Source organism: Urocitellus parryii, chromosome 2, assembly GCF_045843805.1.
Source record: "Urocitellus parryii isolate mUroPar1 chromosome 2, mUroPar1.hap1, whole genome shotgun sequence".
Taxonomy (NCBI): domain Eukaryota; kingdom Metazoa; phylum Chordata; class Mammalia; order Rodentia; family Sciuridae; genus Urocitellus; species Urocitellus parryii.
The window spans coordinates 46,431,985-46,451,946 of NC_135532.1; the positions used below are offsets into that span (position 1 = coordinate 46,431,985).

At 35.8% G+C, this 19,962-nt stretch overlaps 1 protein-coding gene across 1 annotated transcript in view; it reads left to right on the forward strand.

Moving 5' to 3' along the window:
- The window catches only part of Vwa8 (von Willebrand factor A domain containing 8), a 396,504-nt gene that overhangs the window by 365,570 nt on the left and 10,972 nt on the right, over positions 1-19,962 (forward strand). The window contains exons 40-42 of the mRNA XM_077795206.1: positions 7,061-7,169; positions 15,170-15,295; positions 17,371-17,529. Of these exons, the coding sequence (XP_077651332.1) occupies positions 7,061-7,169; positions 15,170-15,295; positions 17,371-17,529 (394 nt within the window). The remainder of the gene's footprint in view (positions 1-7,060; positions 7,170-15,169; positions 15,296-17,370; positions 17,530-19,962) is intronic.

A 19,962-nucleotide genomic window follows, 5' to 3' on the forward strand; every position in this document is an offset into this window, starting at 1 on the left:
TTACCGCCACATCCTTTGTGGTGGTACAAGAAGCCTGGTCCTCTCTTGGAAAGCATGCTTCAATCTTTGTTTTGGTCAATAACTCGGAAAACAGTCTGTCTCAGCAGGTCAGTGTTAGAGAATTGTTTTATATAATGGTTATGTGTACATGTATCTTTGGGAATCTTTCTTGACCCAAAAAGGCATTGCCTTTCTGACCTTTTCCTGCCATATCTCCTAGTGATATGTATCTGTAGAGCCAACTTGGACCAAGATGATCTAGGGGTGTGCCTATGTGGTAACCCTTGGCAATGTCTCTATTATTTTTATCACTTACCCCTGTTAGAAAATATTCCCTGTTACAGAAATCTCAGAGATGGAAGTTCGTTTTGAATCTTTAAGGTTTTCAGGAGTACCCACTAAGACTGCAAGTCCCCTGGGCAGTGTAATACCCAGTGGTGTGCAGATAAGCCAGCTCCTCACAGGCCAGTAGGGAGTGTTAACAATGCCAATTTCCTGGGTATAAGCATTTCCTCCAAGGCTGATGACTAGCTACCAAAAGTTGAAAGTTTGTTTGTAAAATTCCTGAATATTGAGCAGTTATCTCTCACAAGTTGGTACAGTTTGGCTCCAGCATGCCACTGGCTTAATTAAGTCTTTATCAACCAACTGCCTGAGGAGAATGATGACAGTTACCTAAGAGCGAGGATTTTGAGAAACAAGGCAATGGAATGTGAATCGGAAGAGAGGTGAAAGAAAAGGGAAGGGAGGACTGAGAACACAGACTAGATGGTGTCATGCTGTCTCTGGGAAATGTAGTTGCCTAGAGTTGTACCAGTTGCAGGTGTGCAGGGCCCTTCTTGAACTGGGAGCTTGGTTTGAGCCAAGAATGGGAGAGAAGTCTGTCCTCAAGTGAGATGATGCCCCTGGGTTCATGTGTAGGGGCCTCCTTTCTTATATCCATTGTATTTCAGAACAAAGAAAACGTGCCACTTGATATTGCATTCTTTCCAGAAGTAATGCTTCCATTGATAACAAGATTATCTGAAATTGTCAAATACAAATCAGTAACCACCTCCTTAAGACAAGCAAATCAGCAAGTTTGTGATTTTAGGGAAACTGTTATTTTCATTAACCTTTTGGGCCATACAAGGAGACTGACATCCCTATAAACTATGAAAATTGTGAGATTTACAGACTTTTAAACTAAGGTTAAAAATAGAAACATCAACTTTCTTTCACTCTCTAGGAAAGGCCTAACCTTGAGAAATTTCTTTTGTAAATCATTAGCAGGAATATTTTAGCTCTCCTCTCCTGACAAGTTTTAAGATCATTATTCTGAATGTTACCATATCCCCAGCGCATATTGTAGAGCAACGTGATAAATAAATAAAAAGACAATCTTGGAAAAATTTATTAAGGCAATTTTCCTTATATAAGGAAAGTAAATTAACTCAGGAATACACCTATTATAAATCTGTAAGAATGTATCATTAAAATCTGGACTGTTTATCTACATGCTTCTATGGGTATTTAACAATAGGAGTATTTAAAATTAATCTTTGTATTTTTGTAAATTAAGATAAAAGATGAATCAAGAGTTTCCAACTTGAGTAAAGTCGGAGAGGAGAAAGCAGATTATGTGCAATTGCTTCTCTGACACCTGTAGTTTCTAGAACCATTAAGTACATTTTTATTAAAATTAATTTTAAAATTCAATATAAAATAAAAGTTTAAAGTATATTATAATTAAATATAAATTAATTTTATTACATTTAATTTAAATTTATTTTTAAAATTAATTTGTTAGTTTTATTACATTTAATTTAAATTTATTATTTAATTAGTTTTGTTTATTAACTTAATAAATTAATTTATATTAAATTATAATATAATTTATATCTAAAAATTTATTAAATTTTATTTAAATTAATTTAATAAAATAAATTTAATTTAAATAAAATTTAACATAAATCAGATTATTTAATATTAATTACATAATTTTATATAAATTTTCATACAATTAAATTAATCTTAATGAAAGTGTTCTTAGTGGTTTTGGAAGCTGCAGGTGTCAGAAAGGTATTTGCTGTATGGTCTGCTTTTTTCTCTCTCCAACTTCACCTAGCTTGGGCTGGAAACTTTTGATTTGTCTTTTATCTTAATTTACAAAAATTAAAAAGGGAAGACAAAATACCTAGTGTGTGTGTATGTGTGTGTGTGTGTGTGTGTATGTATATATATATATATATATATATATATATATATATATATATATGTCAGCTTTTCTTTATTTCTTTTTTTAAAATTTTCTCTCAGTTTCAACTTTTTCTTTATTGGATTTTAAAGCTCTTTTAGGATAGGGACATGTGGTTTATCTTTTAAACCTCCAGCAATTTACTAAAAATAAAAGAAAGTACTAGTTGTGACTGTTTTACATAGTATGGGAAAAGGACCCAAAGCAAAAGTGCATCATCTTTAGAAGAATTTTTGTAAAAAGGGGGAAAAGAAGGTTTATTCGGGGGCGTTGCCAGTCCCCTACAACTTTCGGATATGGTTCTCTATGATTTCATCAGTCATATAGGTTGATGTGACCACCACCACAGCCAGGAGACACATTTGCATCCTAGGGACTACTGAAATCACTTCCATGATACCAGCACTAGCTGTTTAGAACTTACAATAGAGTATTTCTTTAGTTTTTTTGCCACGAGACACACTTGCATCTCAATACCAGTGAAAGCACTTCCACGGCACCAGCACCATCTGTTTAGAACTTAAAAATCAGAGTATTTCTTAAATTTTTTTATCAACCCATTTAAAAAATTCCTGACTTTATGCTTCATTGTATGAGAATGTTCATATTTACAGTTTGAAGTAGTATATCGAAGAGCTATTTCTTGCACGTTTTGTAAATTAGGTATGCCTTTGAAATAGAAAATTTGTATGGCCAGAAAAGTTGGAAACAAGGCTAGTCCAAATATGTAAAGAAGGCTTGCTCCAACTAGAGAGAAATTTTATCAACAAATTGGAATTTCCAAAGTAGAATTATAAACAAATTGGAATTTCCAAAATCACATGGTGAAAGTTAATGTGTATTGGCTAAATATTCCTAATCCCATCCTTCAGTTTTCCTTCAGTGAAAGTTTTATCCTCTTCATCAAATATTATCTTTATAAAAAGTTATTATTTTAATATAATTTTTGTGATGCATTTCTTTACAGGCAAAAATAATAATTTATTCTTTATGGGTCAAAGAAAACAAATACAGGGTAAAGGAACTTGAATACTCAGCATGTAATAAAGGGGGAAAATAAAACACCATATTCAGAATGCACAAGAACTTTGGGACAGGATTAAAAGAGCATACCTGAGTGTCATTGGGATAGAAAAGAACGTGGAAATACAGGCTGACAGCATTAAGAACATTTTCAATGAGACAGTAAAAGAAAAATGTTCCTTTATCAGAAATGAGGGAGCATCCACATAGAGGGGGCATATAGGGCCCCAAATAGACAAGGTCAAAATAGAACCTAAGACACACGATAATCAAAATACCTCAAACACATATCCATAATAACCCTGAATGCATATGGTCTCAACTCCCCGGTTAAAAGACACAGATTAATGGATTGGATCAAAAAAAACAAGATCTAACTAAATGCTGTTTGCAACATCCCCTATCATCAGCAGACAGGTCATCCAAATATAAAGTTAATAAGGATTTTTCTGACTTTAATACTATAAATCAAATGTACTTAATAGACATCTACAGAATATTTCACCTCCATACAGCCGAATTTACCTTCTTCTCAGAAGCTCATGGAATCTTTTCCATTATTGACCATACTCTACGTCACAATATAACTCACAAATATTATATATTTCTAGGTCATGATATAAGTCACGAATATATATATATATATATATATATATATATATTCTATGTATGTATATATATCTATGTATATATATTCGTGACATATCATATATATATATGAGCATCTTATCAGATCATAATGGAATAAAACTAGAAAACAACAGCAAAAAAAGGAACTACATAAGCACATGGTGATTGAACACCACTATTTAAATAAAATATGATCATAGAATATATGAGAAAAGAAATCCAGAAATTTTTAGGAAACAAATAAGAAAAGAGATATAAGACATCAAAATCTCTTGGACAGTAGGAAAGCAGTTCTAAGAGAAAAAAATGAATACCTACATTAAAAAAATAGAGATATCCCAAATAAACTTATGTTCCACTTCAAGGCCTTAGAAAAGGAAGAGCCAATTAATTCCAAAATGATCAGAAGACAGGAAATAATATCAGAGTCCAAATTAATGAATAGAGAATAAAAATATACAGGATCAATGCAATAAAGAGTTCTATGGAAAGCTTAATAAGATTGATGAACCCTTAGCAAAATCAACCAAAAGAAAGAGAAGACCCACATAAACAAAATTAGAGATTTAAAGGGAGATATCATCACAGACACTTCTAAAACACACACAATCATTAGAAATTATTTTGAAATTTTATACTCCAATAAACTGGAAAATCCATAAGATGTCAACAAATTTCTGGACAAATATGACCTGCCCAAGTTGAACCAGAAAGACATAGAAAACCTAAACAGACAAATATCAAGTAGTGAAATTGCAACAGCACAAAACCTTCCAACAGAGGAAAGCCCAGGACCCGATGTATTCTCAGCCATGTTCTACCAGACCTTGAAAGAAGAACGAATACCAGTCATTCTCAATTTATTTCATTCCCAAATATATTCTATGATCACAGTATAATCCTCATACCAAAACCAGACACAGACACATTAAGGAAAGAAAACTACAGACCAATATCACTGATGAACATAGATACAAAAATCCTTGATATTAGCAAGCCACATTAGAAATCACATCACAATAGACCAGGATCAAGTGTATTATCCCAGACATGCAAGGTTGATTCAACATATGCAAATCAATAAAATGTAATTTGCCACTCAAGCAAAATTAAGAACAAGAATCATATAATCATCTCAATAGACGTAGAAAAGGCCTTGGATAAAGTTCAACACCCCTTCGTGTTAAAAACATGAATGGAGAAACTAGGAAAAGAAAGAATTTACCTCAACATTACAAAAGCTGTAGATGACAAACCCAAAGCCTGTACTGAATGGAGAAAAACTGAAAGCATTTCCTATAAAAGCAGGAACAAGACAAGGATGTTCAACCTCACCACTTTTATTCAATATAGTTCTTAAAATCCTAACCAGAGCAATCAGGCAAGAGAAGGAAAATAAAGATTTACAAATAGGAAATGAAGATGTCAAACTTTCTGTTTGCTGATGACATGAGTCTATACTTAGAAGGCCCCAAACACTGCACCAGAAGACTAGAGCTGATAAATTAATTCAACAAAGTAGCATGACACAAATCCATAAATCCATAGCTTTTCTGTATTTCCACAGTGACTCTTCTGAGAATGAAATCAAGAAAATCATCCCATTCACAATATCCTAAAAAGATTCTTGGGAATTAATCTAACCAAGGAGGTGAAGGACAGCTATAATAAAAATTATAGAACACTGAAGATAGAAATATAAAAAGACCTTAGAAAATGGAAGACCTCCCATGACCTTGGATAGGCAGAATTAATATTGTTAAACGACCCAAAAGCAATATACATATCCATTGCCTTACCCATCAAAATACCAATGACATTCTTAACAGAACTAAAAAAATGTCCTAAAATTCATTTGTGAGAATAAGAGACATAGAATAGATGGAGCAATTCTGAGGAAGAAATGTGATACGTGAGACATGACAATACCTGATCTCAAATTATACTATAGACCTACAGTAAAAACAAACAGTCTAGTACTGACATGAAAGTAGAAATGAAGACCAGTGGAATAAAATACACAACACAGAGACCAACTCACATACATACAGCCATCTGACACTTGACAAAGGTGCCAAAAAATATATGCTGGAGAAAAGACAGCCTTTTAAACAATGATGCTGGAAAAACTGCATATCCATATGTAGAAGAATGAAACAAGATCCCTATCTCTCACCCTGCCCAAAAGTCAAATCAAAAGGGATCAATAACTTAGGAATTAGACTATAAATTTTGTAACTGCTAGAAGAATACCTAAGGTCAACATTCCATTATATTGGCGCAGACACTCTCAAAACTCAAGAAATAAAACCAAGAATTAATAAGTTGGATGCCATCAAATTAAAAACTTCTGCACAGCAAAGAAAATGATTAAGACCATAAGGAGAGAGTCTACAAAATGGAAGAAAATCTTTGCCAGATGCTTCTCTGACAGGGTATTAATATCCAGAATATATAAGGAACTCCAAAAACTTAACAACAAAAAAAAATCAGTAAATGGACAAAAGAACTAAATAAATCTTTCTCAAAAGAAGAAACACAAATGATCAACAAATAAATAATAAATATTCAACATCTCTAGCAATCAGGTAAATACCTATCAAAACCACACTAAGGTTTCATGTCACTGTGGTGAATGACAATGATCAACTACGAATAGTAACAATAAACGCTGGCAAAGATGTAGGACAAAAGGTTTGCTCATACATTGTTGGTGGGACTGCAAATTAGTGCAATAGTTCAGTAAAGTAGTATGAAGATTCCACAAAAATGTAGGAATAGAACCATCTTAGGTTCTGCAAGTTTTGGAGTGTGTGTTGTGTGTGTGTGTCTGTGTGTGTTCTCACTGTGTGGGTAGATTTGAAAAATGTATACTGTTTCTATTGATTGTAGTGGTAATATTTATACACTAGAAATCAGCAAATATGTACTACAAATTGGGGCCTTTTTGTGTTTGGGAAGGAGTGGTGGGTCCTGGCCATCATTTTTTTACTCATTCACCAACATACCACTGGACATTGAATCTGAGGCATTGCTGGAGATCTTATTTCTTTCCTTTTCTCCTTGAAGTCTGAGTTTCCAAGGAATTTCATACAATTTTAGCAATAGGTGAGTAAAAGAACACATGAACATGCTGTAAGCTCTTGTCTTCTTTTTCCCCTCTGGTTTCAGGCTAAAGGAGATCCAAATGAGTGAATATGATGCTGCAACCTATGAAAGATTTTCAGGTGCTGTTCGGCGACAGGTGCAGTCCCTCCGAATCATCTTGGATAATTTACAGGTAATCTTCCATTTGTGGATCAAGAAATAACTTGGGCCCAAATCTGGACACTTCCCCAAACTTTCATAGATGGTTAGCTGAACCCTAATCAGCCAATCAGAAAAAAATTAATCAGTGCCAAAGTGTCTATATTAAACTATGGTCTCACCACCATGTCTTAGCTGAGCAAAACACACCTAGTTAAGTGTTCCAAAGGAAAATATATTACCTTACCTTTCTTCCTATCCAAGAAGCAGTAAAATTACCAATAACCCTAGCAGACACTAAACTTTCTCATTCCCCTCATGTAAGATCTTAGGGCATCTCACCTTTACTGGAAATTCACAAATATAAGTCATTTTACTCTGAAGAAACACAGGAGCATTCTGGATTTTCCAGGTGACTATTCACTATCCCCTGCACCCCCTCTTCCTGCTTTGTACTTGCCCCTGTACTGCCTGGATCTTTTCAGTTTTACAAAACTCTGAGCCAGTTGATACGCTATTGCTCCTAAAAATATTAAAATGTCAATATTTCCTAAGCAGAGATGTTATTTCTGGTCAGTTTGCACAAGTAATTAAGGAAGGGTTGAATTCATGCAAGTTTTCTTTTGCTTAATGCATCATTGAGCACTCACAAGTGTTTGAAGACTGAAACCAGCTGGTGAAGCAGTACTCTAGAAAGAAGAGACCTCTGAGTAGGGGACAGACTCCAGTACCAGGCTGCTTGGAAAATGGCAAATAGTATCTACAGTGACTAGTGTTCAGAGTTTGGGGATGTGCTTGGGGGTAGAAACTAGTGGAAGAGAAAGCTTAGGGAACAGGAATCCTAAAAGGTTGTGAGCACCATGCAGAGGCTGATATGTCTGTAACCAGGGAAGAGCCATGAAGATGCATGAGCAAAGGAGTGGCATGGTCTGTCTTCATCAGGAAATGGCATGGCCAAGAAGGGAGAAGGTTGCAGAGAAGGAGGTGAAAGCCAGAAATCAAATCATTAAATCATTTCAGTTGTTTAGGAGAGAAGTGATAGGAACTCAAAACAGGGACAAATGAAGTGAAAATGGAAAAGTTGTGACAAATTCAAAAATCATGTTAGTGGCTGGAAAAGAAGACAGTGACTAACTGTGGCGGAGGGGAGTGGTGAATGGAGCAGAGAACTTTCCAACCGTGGAGGACAGACCTAGAGAACACAGGAAGAGGGAAGCCTTGATTAAAGAAAGCACATGTTTGCTTTGGATGTTAGTATATTTTCTCACTACTAGCCCACCTATGCTGAAGTGTCAAACATGATATTTGAAGTTTTTAATATGTGAACCATAATGGGGTGGAGGAAAGTGGAGGAACTTTTGATGCGGCAAAGGGGAGGGCAGGGAGGGGCTAAGGGGATAGGAAAGATGGTAGAATGAGATGGACAACATTACCCTAGGTACATGTATGATCACACAAATGATGCATCTCTACATCATGTACAACCAGAGAATTGAATTGCATTCTGCTGTCATTTACAACTAAGTAGAACAAATCAAAACAAGAAAAAAAAATCATTCTTGCTAAAAATATATGTGAAGAACTATGAATTTAATAATAAACAGTGCCTAAATTCCCATGTTATTTTAAAATTTAAAATTTAAATTAAATAAATAAGATTTTAAAATTTAGATAAAAATCAAGAATACTTTCAGTTAATTCTGTTGGTTTTGGTTAATTAAGTTGGTATAATGAGGACTAGAAGTAAAAAGTGTGATACTTCATGTTACATATGGAAAAAGTGAATTTTTTTATTCTTTAAAATGATTACAGAAATATAAATTTAATCTGACTTTTTAAGCACAATCATGTCAGCAGTTTTTCTTGCTGAAACTTCTTGCAAATTGCAACATGTTATATAAAATTACTCTGATTGCTGTGTGAAGAGGGGTCTGCAAGAGGACAAAGGTGGGAGTAGGGAGGCCAGAGGGAGGCTTGTGGTGGTACAAATGGGATTTAATGCTGCACGTGAGGGATAGACATGCAAATTGCAGAGAGGGTCAGATACTGCCAGAAATTGAAAGGATTTACCAGTGGATTGCGTGGGTGAAACAGGAGTCATGATGTCTCTTAGATATATGGCTTGAAGAGCTGAAATAGTGGGTTGCCCTTTGCCTTTTGCTGAGGTGGATTCTGGGGTTTCAAACTTGTTAAGTTTAAGATGCCTATTATAGATGCATACCCATAGGTATGGTTCTCAGATCTTTTGAGGTACAACATATTTAGTTCTTGAAGAAAAAACACTGAAGTTGTTTTTCTTCATAAAACCAGAATGTAAAATGACAGTAATCTGTCATCCAAAGTAATGGTTTAGAACCACATTTGTGTCCAAGGGTACAAATTCTTATAATTAGAATCACCTTTGTTAATACGTGAATCTCCATTTTCCCTCACAATGAGGTGTTACTTTAAGAAAAAAAAAAGGAATTCCTTGGAATAAGAAGATAAATATCTTCTCTCTTCTTTGCAATGTTCTTTCATTATTTAGATATTTTTAACTGTTATGTCAAAATATGTAAAACCAGAAAGTAAAATTTATTTCTACCAATTAATAATTTGTTATTTTATGGACACTATACAAAAGTTCCTTAATATAGCAAATATTTGTGTCCAAATGGTTGGCTAAACATGGGGAATAGTTAAAATAATGGGAGCTAATATTAATGAGAGAATCACTCTTCCTATCTATCCTCAAACATTCATTTACAGTTACGTATTTACCCAACAATAGTTATAGATGATCTTCTCCATACTTTGTTCTATATAGAATGCTTACATTTTCTACCAATCTATTCTGAAAAAAATAATAGAAAACTGTCATAATTGTAGAGTTTATAGATGAAGGAAGTCTTGCTTAACCAGAACCCAAATAAGTGAAAACTTCAGATTAATCAGAATGTTTTCAGTGCTGAAATCACAGGCAGTATCACAAACCACAAAAATAACTGGTTTTGGTCAATTTTATTCATTTAATGTCCTCCATGCTACAAATGTGTGTGTATACTTTCTAGCTAACCAAGAGTTCCCAGAAAATAAATTAACCAGAATACATCATTCTCTGAGTTTTTCAGTTAGTCAGAGTGTTCTGTATGTGAAAGTAATAAAACTATATTTCTTTTTTAGAAGAACCATAAGTTAGATGTTTCATATAATGTAATATAGTCACACAATCTAATTTAATAATGAGTTCTTGTTAGTGTAAATTTAAAATATAATACAAGGGGCTGGGGATGTGGCTCAAGTGGTAAGTGCTCGCCTAGCATGTGTGAGGCACTGGGTTCAATTCTCAGCACCACATAAAAACAAAATAAAGATATTGTGTCCACCTAGAACTAAAAAATAAATATTTTTTAAAAAATAAATAAATAAAATTAATACAAAACAAATAGACATTTTTACAAAGAAACTTTGCTTTATTCACTAGGACTATGTAATAAAAAAATGTATGACTCCTGTTGTAAGTAAAAGTATATATTTAAATTCAGTGTGATCTAAAAAGAACAAACTAAAAATACTAAAAACTAAATAGAGTGTGTATTTAGTATTTCTAGAAGTATTTCAGTGAATACAATAAAATACAGAAGACTTTGCAAACACATTGAAAATAATAAATATTTCTTTTTAAAAAATGATTATTTTTTTTTCAGTGTTAAGGATCCAACCCAGTGCCTCACACATGTTAGGCAAGTGTTCTGCCACTGAGCCACAGCCCCCAGCTCTGAAAATAATAAATATTTCTATTCAGACTTCAACAACTTTTTAAAGAACTCCCCCTCCAGTCCATGGTCCCCAAAGGCAATTCGGACAGGCTTTTTCCTGTTTTGAGTTTCCAAGTATTGGTTGATGGGCTAGAGGATAAAAAATAAATTTTCCCCTAATTTATCTGCAAATTATAAACCTGAGAACTATATAACAGTGCTACTGTTAGAAAAATATTTTTGTGCCCAGTATCTCTGAATCAAAAGACCGAAACATGCTTTCACTTCTCAAAAACAAAAGCTACTGATTCTTGATCCTGAAAGTGTCAGTAACAAGCATGATCCAAAGTAATTCATTTGCTGCAAATAAATATTAAAATAAAGGGAGTTTACTGCATACCAACCAGGATGGCTGAAAAAAATTAAAACTATTAATATCAATGTTGGTGAGAATATGCAAATGCAACCCTCATACACTGCTCGTGCTAATGTTAATTAGACAAACCACCTTAGAAAACTGAGTAGCAATATCTACTAAAGGTGAATATATCCAGTCTTGTGACTCAGAGCTTTCCCACAACCAGAAATGCACATGTATCTTCTCTAGAAAACACATTCAAGAACATTTATGGTTGCATTATTCAAAATAGTCCCAAAATGAATACAGCAGGATTATAGATGGAATTATAAATATAATAAATTGTGCAAGTCATATAATGTAATAACGTTAAACCTATGAGAGAGAATACAGTACCACAAGATACAACAATATCCCAATATCCATGGGATATTATTGAGCAAAGAAGCCAGAGACAAGAGTATATGTTCTTTGACTTCATTTTTATTAAGTTCAAAATCAGACAAACCTATTCAGTGCTACTAGAGATCAGAATAAGTGTTACCTTTGCAAAGAGTAAAATCCAGGACAGGGCCCTGAGAGACTTCAGAGGTATAGGTAGTTAAATGGTATTTTCACAGCACAACAGTTCGTTAAGATCTGCACTTACGATTTCTGTACTTTATTATTAGCATATCATACAGGAATTTGACTAAAGAAGAAGGGAAAGAGGAAGAGGAAGGTGCAGGGAGGGAAGGAAGGAGGAAGGGCAAGAAAAAGTAGCATATTACTGGAAAAAGCATATCCCTCCCTTTCACTCGTGCTGCAAAAATATAATATTCTAAGAGTAAAATATTTTCAATACAGTAACCCCTTTACCAAGGAAAGTAATAGGAACATATGTCCTAAATAGGAGCCCCTTCTGTCATTTTTATAAAGTATTATTAACATGAATACTAAAAGAAGAATTCCACGGTGCTGTTGAACTATTACATAAACTCCACTGGGTGATGGCTCTGTTTCTCCTCATCACTCTGCCATTTCCCCTCAGCATCCCAGCTCCATATCACCTATAATTCCCTTCTTGTGCTGTGAATCTATTACTGCAATTTCTGCACCCTATAATGCTGGTTAGGAATTGAAATCACTAAGTCAAGACTTCACAAAGCTCACACAGGAGTTAACATTTGTTCATTTTGTGGTCTAGAAGACCTGCCTCAGAATAAATTAACCTTGAATACCAAGGGCTAGAGCTGACCAGTAGGATTTCTTTCTCACAAATGTACTAAAGAAAATCGAATAAAAACTTCTTGTGGTAAATGATAAATTCCCTAGGATGAGTTAGTCACATACAAGAATGTCTAAAATAACAAACTACTTCAGATCACTATATTACAGTGGGATCTTTATAAATAGATTTGCTAGTTCATTTTTTAGGACTGAATAGTATTCTATTGTCTGGATGTACCAACAATTTAATTTATCCATTACCTATTGAAAAACATTGTAGTTGCTTCCAAATTTTGGCAGTTATACATAAAATTGCCATAAATATCACGGCAGAGTTTTATGTAGACAGAAGTTTTCAACTCATTTGTGTAAATAGTAAGGCATGCAATTGGTGGATGGTGCGGTAAGAATATGTTTAGTTTCAGAAGAAGCGGCCAAGCTGTCTTCCCATGTGGAAACACCATTTTTCATTCCCATGCACAGTGAGAGACTCTGCATCCTTAACAACATTTGTTGTTCTCAGAGTTTGGGGTTCTGATCATTCTAATACGTTTGGAGTGATATCTCATAGTTGTTTTATTTTGATGTTCCATATGTTACATATATTAACATATGTTTAAGATATTTTCATATGATTATTTACCATCAATCTGGTTTTGTTTTGGCAGGTACTGGGGATTAGACCCAAGGGAGATGAACCTAAGCCATATTGCCAGCCCTTTTTAAATATTTTTTATTTTGAGACAGGTTCTCACTAAGTTGCTTAGAGCCTTGCAAAGTTGTTGAGGCTGGCTTTGAACTCATGATCCTCCTATTTCAGCCTTCCAAGCCCCTGGATTACAGGCATGTGCTCACCACGGCCGGCCAATGTGACTATTTTAATGACGCGCCTTCTCAAGTCTTTTGCCCATTTTTAAAACTTTTTTTTACTGTTGAGTTTTAACAGTTTTTTAGATACTAACCCTTTATTAAAATTACCATATTTAATGTAGATGTATTAATGTAAATAAATGGAAACCCCTAGGTCACCAGCATAAGATTTTAATTTTGGTGGGCAGGTCCTGGAACCCCACTGTACCAGGTATATCTTAGAAATGTATCTTTCCCAGTTGTATATTCTTCATAAGAACCCCATGATCTCACAGGGAAATGGGGCATATTGGAGCAAAGCTGCTGTCATATAAAACTTGATACAGAGTTACAGGTGGTAGAAGGATCGAGTAAGCACAGACTTCCAGAATACTTTCCACTATTTCAATAATCAGACAAGACAACCTTGATTGCATAGTGCCATCCTCCCCGTACCAAAAATTGGGACTTAACTCCTGTCTCCTCTTTTTTGTCATTCCTGGAATCAGGAGTAGGTAATCCCTCAGACTGCCAGGATGATTTATGCTTGGAAACAACACAATGGATGACCATTTAGGTACCTTTCAATGTGACATTCTAATACTCTTGGAGGTACCAAGCTGCAGAGCTCAGTCTTCTAATGCCTCTCATAGATGAAGACAGACTCTCACAGGATTGTCAAATGGAAAAATAAGCAGTTAAGAAAGTAAAAGAAAACATGGTCACAGTGGTCAGCCACCATCGAAATGGCATGGAAGTTAATTTTTGAGCTGGCTTTAAGAGCAATACAGAATTAGTATCAGAATAAAATTATATAACATGTTTGGTAACACATGTGCCATTGTTATCATCAAACATTGGTTTACTAAGTTTCATAAATATTTTGACAAAGCAATGCCCTGATCACGCCCTTCCCAGTCCTCCTAGCTGCTACATGCTTTTATTAACCAGTGATGATTTCACTGTTGTAAAGGCTACCCAGTAAGTAATTTTTGTGATTTTTAAATGCAGATCATAATTATTATAAAATTAAATTTAAACCCCATCATTTTACCATGGAGGAATTTTAAAATGCTGAAATTCTAACTATAAGTCCACTCTCCTCTCATATTTTGGTGTTTCTAGAAATGAAATACATCCTATAATCTTGTTTACATGCATTAAAACATTTCAACTATTCTTCCCCCTTCTTATGGTAAATATACTCATGGGCTGCAATAAACACATGCCTTTATTGGGATATTACAATTCTTTATCATTTAACTATCACCTGATCTAGTTGTGTTTTGGCAAAATGTTATGTGAAAATACCTTAAAAAATAATTCAGAAAATTTCAGAATATAGAAAATCAGAAACGTGTGGGGTACAAAATGTTCACATACTGTTGTTTCCAGCTGTTTCCATGTACACAATAAGACACGGAGAACTTGAGTAGCAAATTTCTTTCCAAAAGGAAGACTTCTGAAGATCACATTCTCTCTGGGCTTTCTGACAATGTCAACAAGTTCAAGCTGATTATTTTGGTACCTAATAAATTTTCTAGAAGAACAGAGACAGAAAACCCATAGGAAATGCATCATCATTACCTTTCCAGATATAGAACTTTCTTCAGGGGGTCATTTTCATACTGTCTTCCTGTCCGTATGCCCTTCAAGTGTTCCATATGTTAAAACAATTAAAACTAACAAAATACACATAAATTGCATTTCTTTGTCAGCAGAGCAGAAAGCAGTCCATTTCTGCAGTTGTGTTTATGCAGAAACATCATGTATTGAAAAGTTCCCTGGTGTGTTTCCTATTATTCATGCAGAAAGTGTGTCAAAGATCCTGCAGATCTCGTTAAAAATAAAGACTTATGTATATGTGTTTGTGTGTCCTAGGCTAAAGGTAAAGAAAGGCAGTGGCTAAAACACCAAGCTACTGGAGAACTAGATGATGCCAAGATCATTGATGGGCTGACTGGAGAAAAAACCATCTACAAACGTCGGGGTGAGCTGGAGCCACAAGTAAGTAGTGGAGGACTGGTAGCATCGGACTTGCTTAGTTTGGCCTTGTTTCTAGAAACTCACTTTCTTGAGTTGTGTGTCAAAACATCATAAACTCTGAATGTGGCAACCAAGGAAATCATTATAGAAGAAGGAGAAGGAGAAGAAGAAAAAAAATATTATACTATTTATTGTACCTGTTAAGGTCTCAGCAAGAAACACAAGGCACACTCATACTGGGTAATTTAAGTAGCAGTGAATACAGAAGAATTTAGAGAGTATTTACAAAGATAAGAGTAGATTTATGAAAGCCAAAAGATTCACTGTGGTAACCCAGGCTGACATCAGCAGGGATCTGACTCTGCCCTGAAATCTAACACACAGAGCAGGAGAACAGTTCTGGAATCTGGAGAAGGTAGTTCATGGAGCTGTGGCCTTTGGTAAAGGTAGAGCTGACCTCTGGGCAACAGCAGAGAAAAAGCTGAGGTAACAACCCCCCAGCCTCTCACTTTGATCTGACAGTGCCTCCCATTGGCAGAAACCTCTGGAAGCCAGTAGCCAAGAGAGCTGCCCATGTGGCCCATCCCACTCCTGGGACATGGAGCAAGTGCCCTGGAAGGGAAACTGAGGGCACCCTGTTGTCTCTGATTCCTAGAGTATTCCTTAAGTGAGAGCAATAGAGCCATCTTGGTGGTTTTCTACTATTCTGTACCTTTAAAGATCTGTGTCCATCATGGGATTTAAGAAAATTTTAGGAAATAAGGAATTCTCCTTTAACTCTCAATGTGTTAATTCAAGTTTCAGTTAGCCATAGTTTTGAAAACTTTGCCATATAATGGCAACACAGTGAAATATTAGGTCTCTTGATTTCCTATAACCCTACAAAACCAGAACTGCGAAGTTCCCACTGAGAGCTGGGGGAGCAGTGCCTGGAGAGAGCAGGGAGAGTCCATCTACTTAAATGTGTTCTCAGAGAGGATCTGGTGGTAATTTGGGGAGTTCTTATTTCTGTGTCACTGGGATGAGTCAACAACTGTGTTCTTTACTGACTCATTGTGGTCAACAAATGTGGTTGGATATATATGAAATTGTGAGCAGTCATGAAAGCCTGTGTGGCACGATTATTCATTTGGACACACTCAAAAGTTTTGAAGAAATATATTGAATTGGCTCCAAACCATTATCCTCTAATACCCAGAGCATGTTTTGAAATTTCTGGCTCTGCCGTTAGTGTTTATGCATGTCAGAAAGTTTACAGTAACAAAATAACTTGGAATTTTTCTTCCTTCGTGTTTCTCTTTCTCTCTCTCTCTCTTTCTCTTTCTCTCTCTCTCTTTCTTTCTTTCTTTCTGTAAAACTGACAAGATTTTTCAAAATTCTGCACATTGGCCAAAATTGTCCAAAATCAAACTGAGTCTCTCAGGTTTCACATTTAATTGATAGTTGCTTCTATACATCAGCTTAAAGACACTTTCATGCTTTAAACTGCCAAGAAAAGAAAAGAAAAAAAAAAAAACACTAGTTCACTAACTCCAAGGAAATTTTGAAAGCTTGCTAAGGACAAAAATCATTTAAAAAAATTTTCCTTAGATTGTTTGCCAGACTCCCTCTCCCATAACCTTGTTTTAAAAATCTAGTATTTCTTGCAACCTACATGGGAAATGGTTTTCAACTGACTGTATAACAGATACAAATAAAATTGATGTTGGCTTCCCTCCAAAATAACAGACTCCTGCTAGAATTACTGACTTCGAGGCATGAAGAGAAAATGACATGTTAGGATTTGTATCTTTCCAAATTATTTTAAGGCACCAGTCTCCAAAAGGCAACTTTACTAGACTAGATTGGGCCTTGCAAGGGCTCTATTCCAAAGGAAAATCTTTTTAATATGATCCTAACTTCCTTATGCAATTTCAATTACTGAAATTCAATCTACAGGCATCTTTCACCAGCCTGGTCAACCTTTTACAGGGTCAAGTCTGCAGCTGATCTGCCCACCTCATGACTAGCACTCTGGTGCCTGTGTGAGCTCCTCAGGACTGCAGCCATTGATGACATTGTAGTTCACAAGCTCTTTCTGTCATTCCCTCCCTCAGCTGGGGAGCCCACAAGAGAAACCCAAGCGCCTGCGCCTGGTGGTAGATGTGTCTGGCAGCATGTATCGCTTCAATGGAGTGGATGGCCGGCTTGAGCGCTCAATGGAGGCCGTGTGTATGGTCATGGAAGCTTTTGAGAACTATGAGGAGAAATTCAAGGTAATGGCATGATCTAAGGATGATGAGATTCATCCTTGACCACATCTGCACAGAGTGAGCCCTGAGTTATGGCATGATGATGATAGGTGCTTGGAGACTTCATTCCCAAGCAGACAGAAATCTCTATTCTCTTACCAGCTCACTTGGCTCATTTGCCAGTGCAGAGAAAGTAAGACATTTGCTTCATCTGCTCTAATAATCCCATAATTTAAAGGACTGATTCCATCTGGTTACTACTGAAGAAACTCTACCATTATGTGACACTAACCATAAGGTTCAGAAAAAGGAACAGCTACTTAGAAGCACCAGAGTCTGTTGCCCTTGTAACAATAATACCCACACACCGTTGCCCAGTCACCAGACAGACAGCCTTCCAAGGTTTGAGCTCACCCCCAGAGCGTGCTGTTCTCAGCATCACTGTCCCTTTGCACATGGGCAATGATTCTACAGAAATGAATGTCTCCCCAGCTGACAATGAAAATGACCACCCTGGCAGAAAAGCAGCCTCCCATTTAAGCTATTTCTATTTTGCTCTTGCAGAGTTTGATGCACACCCTCCATTTCAGAGGTTTGAGAGTAGAGACTAGATTTCCCCAGTACTGCTGTGTTATCCCCTGACAGAAGCCTACTCGTCTGCTCTTAATCAACCGCAGAGAGCACCTGCTCCTCTGGCCCTTTCAGAGCAAATAAACTTGTGTTACCATGGTTATCACAAGCCATGCAATTATTATCAAAAGTTCAGTGGAGAGAAATGGTGTATGTGGGACATGTAAAGGACACAGAGTCTATTCATAGATAGTCTAGACCTTATTCTGGGTCATACCTGTCCTAAGAAACAAGTAGTATTAGTTCATTCACTGTTTAGCTTGACATCCCACCAGCATCTCTGGTTGCTACCTGGGTTATGGCTCTGTGTTATGCCTCACACAGCAAGAAGCAGGCCATTTACTTTGAGCTTATTATTAAGCTGACTATCCATTGAATCTCCCAGGGTCCCTTATATGAATCAAGTTCTGCAAGAGAAATTCATTTTAGGATTGACTGCTGGGGAAAGGGCAGCTTTAGACAGTGAATGCTGTGGGTTACTAAATTTTCACCATGAGGAGTAGTTATGTTTCCCTTGAAGAACTAGAATCGGTATCCCCTTGTGAGTATTGAAAACCATGGAACTATTCAAGATTCTCACTTTGTCCTAGTTTGCCAGGAAGCGTGGCGCCAAAGTCAAAGACCCATTATGACAATTTTATTTTGTCTTATGTCTTAAAAACTTGTATTTAGCTTTTTCTTTCCCTTGACCTTCCCTCACCTCAGATATAAGTTTGTCTTCATTTTTTTTAATTTATTACTTTTTCATGTTTTGTAGGTCAAAGGAAAATATTTTTAAAAATTTTTATTTAAAAGTATTTCAGATCCTTTCTAGTATATAGTAGAGTTTGATTTCCTATATCACTTGGACCACAGGTGACCAGTGGATTTCTAAAAATCCATCTTAGTAGCATAAATAGCTTTATCACACCTAATGTTTAAAAACCTATGGATTTTTAAATTTTTCCAGAGCTCCTTACAGACCTTCCCTACACATTGTCACATTGGAGACTTTTTGCTATCTTTCTACCCCCCCCCAACACATATCTGAGATTCTAGTGGCCACAGGCCACTCAGTCTCTGCTAAGCCTCCTGTGGCCTCCTTTGTAGAGGAGAGGAAAGAGATGGGTTGGAACTACTATATTCTGTGAGAGTTTTATATAACTAAATGTTTAGGGATTTAAGTAAGGGGTATAAAATGTAAAAGGAACAAAAGAAGATAGAGTGAAGAATAAATCTCTGTCCACCCCTCTCAGTTCTGAAATTCCTTGTCTAATGATGACCACTATTAGTGGGTTTTTGGTCACTTCTCAGAGATATTCAGTGGTATACTCACGTGGTTCCATTGCATGCCCTGTGGTTTGTATGGTTATGTTGATCATATTCAAATCATTTAATCTCTCTGTACTTCCATTTTCTCATTTGCAAAGAGGTATAAGAACTAGGAAGGACTAATTTACTTAGAAAACATAAAATAATGTATGAACCAATGATTACTTGAGGAGCTCCTAATGAAAATTTTGTATTCTTCAGACCAGAATTGCATCAAATGTCTTATCTTTAGGAATTCAGATTTGTGATCTGAGATTCCCCACCCCCAGTTCCAGATGGTTCTTAATGTCTTCCCAAATTTATCCTTCAGCAGTAAAGTGTATTTGCTTTGAAACCTTCAGAAGCCTGTGTCCTGGTGTGGTGGTCTAGAGTCTTCCTGTCTCTCTTGGCACTTGCTGTTTTCTGTGTAGTGGTCTCAGCCAGCTGAGCTGTAGATCATTACTATCAAACTTCAGTGGCCTTGTTTAGAGTCTCTCTCCATGTTTTACTCCCCCACATTATCATGACACATGCCAA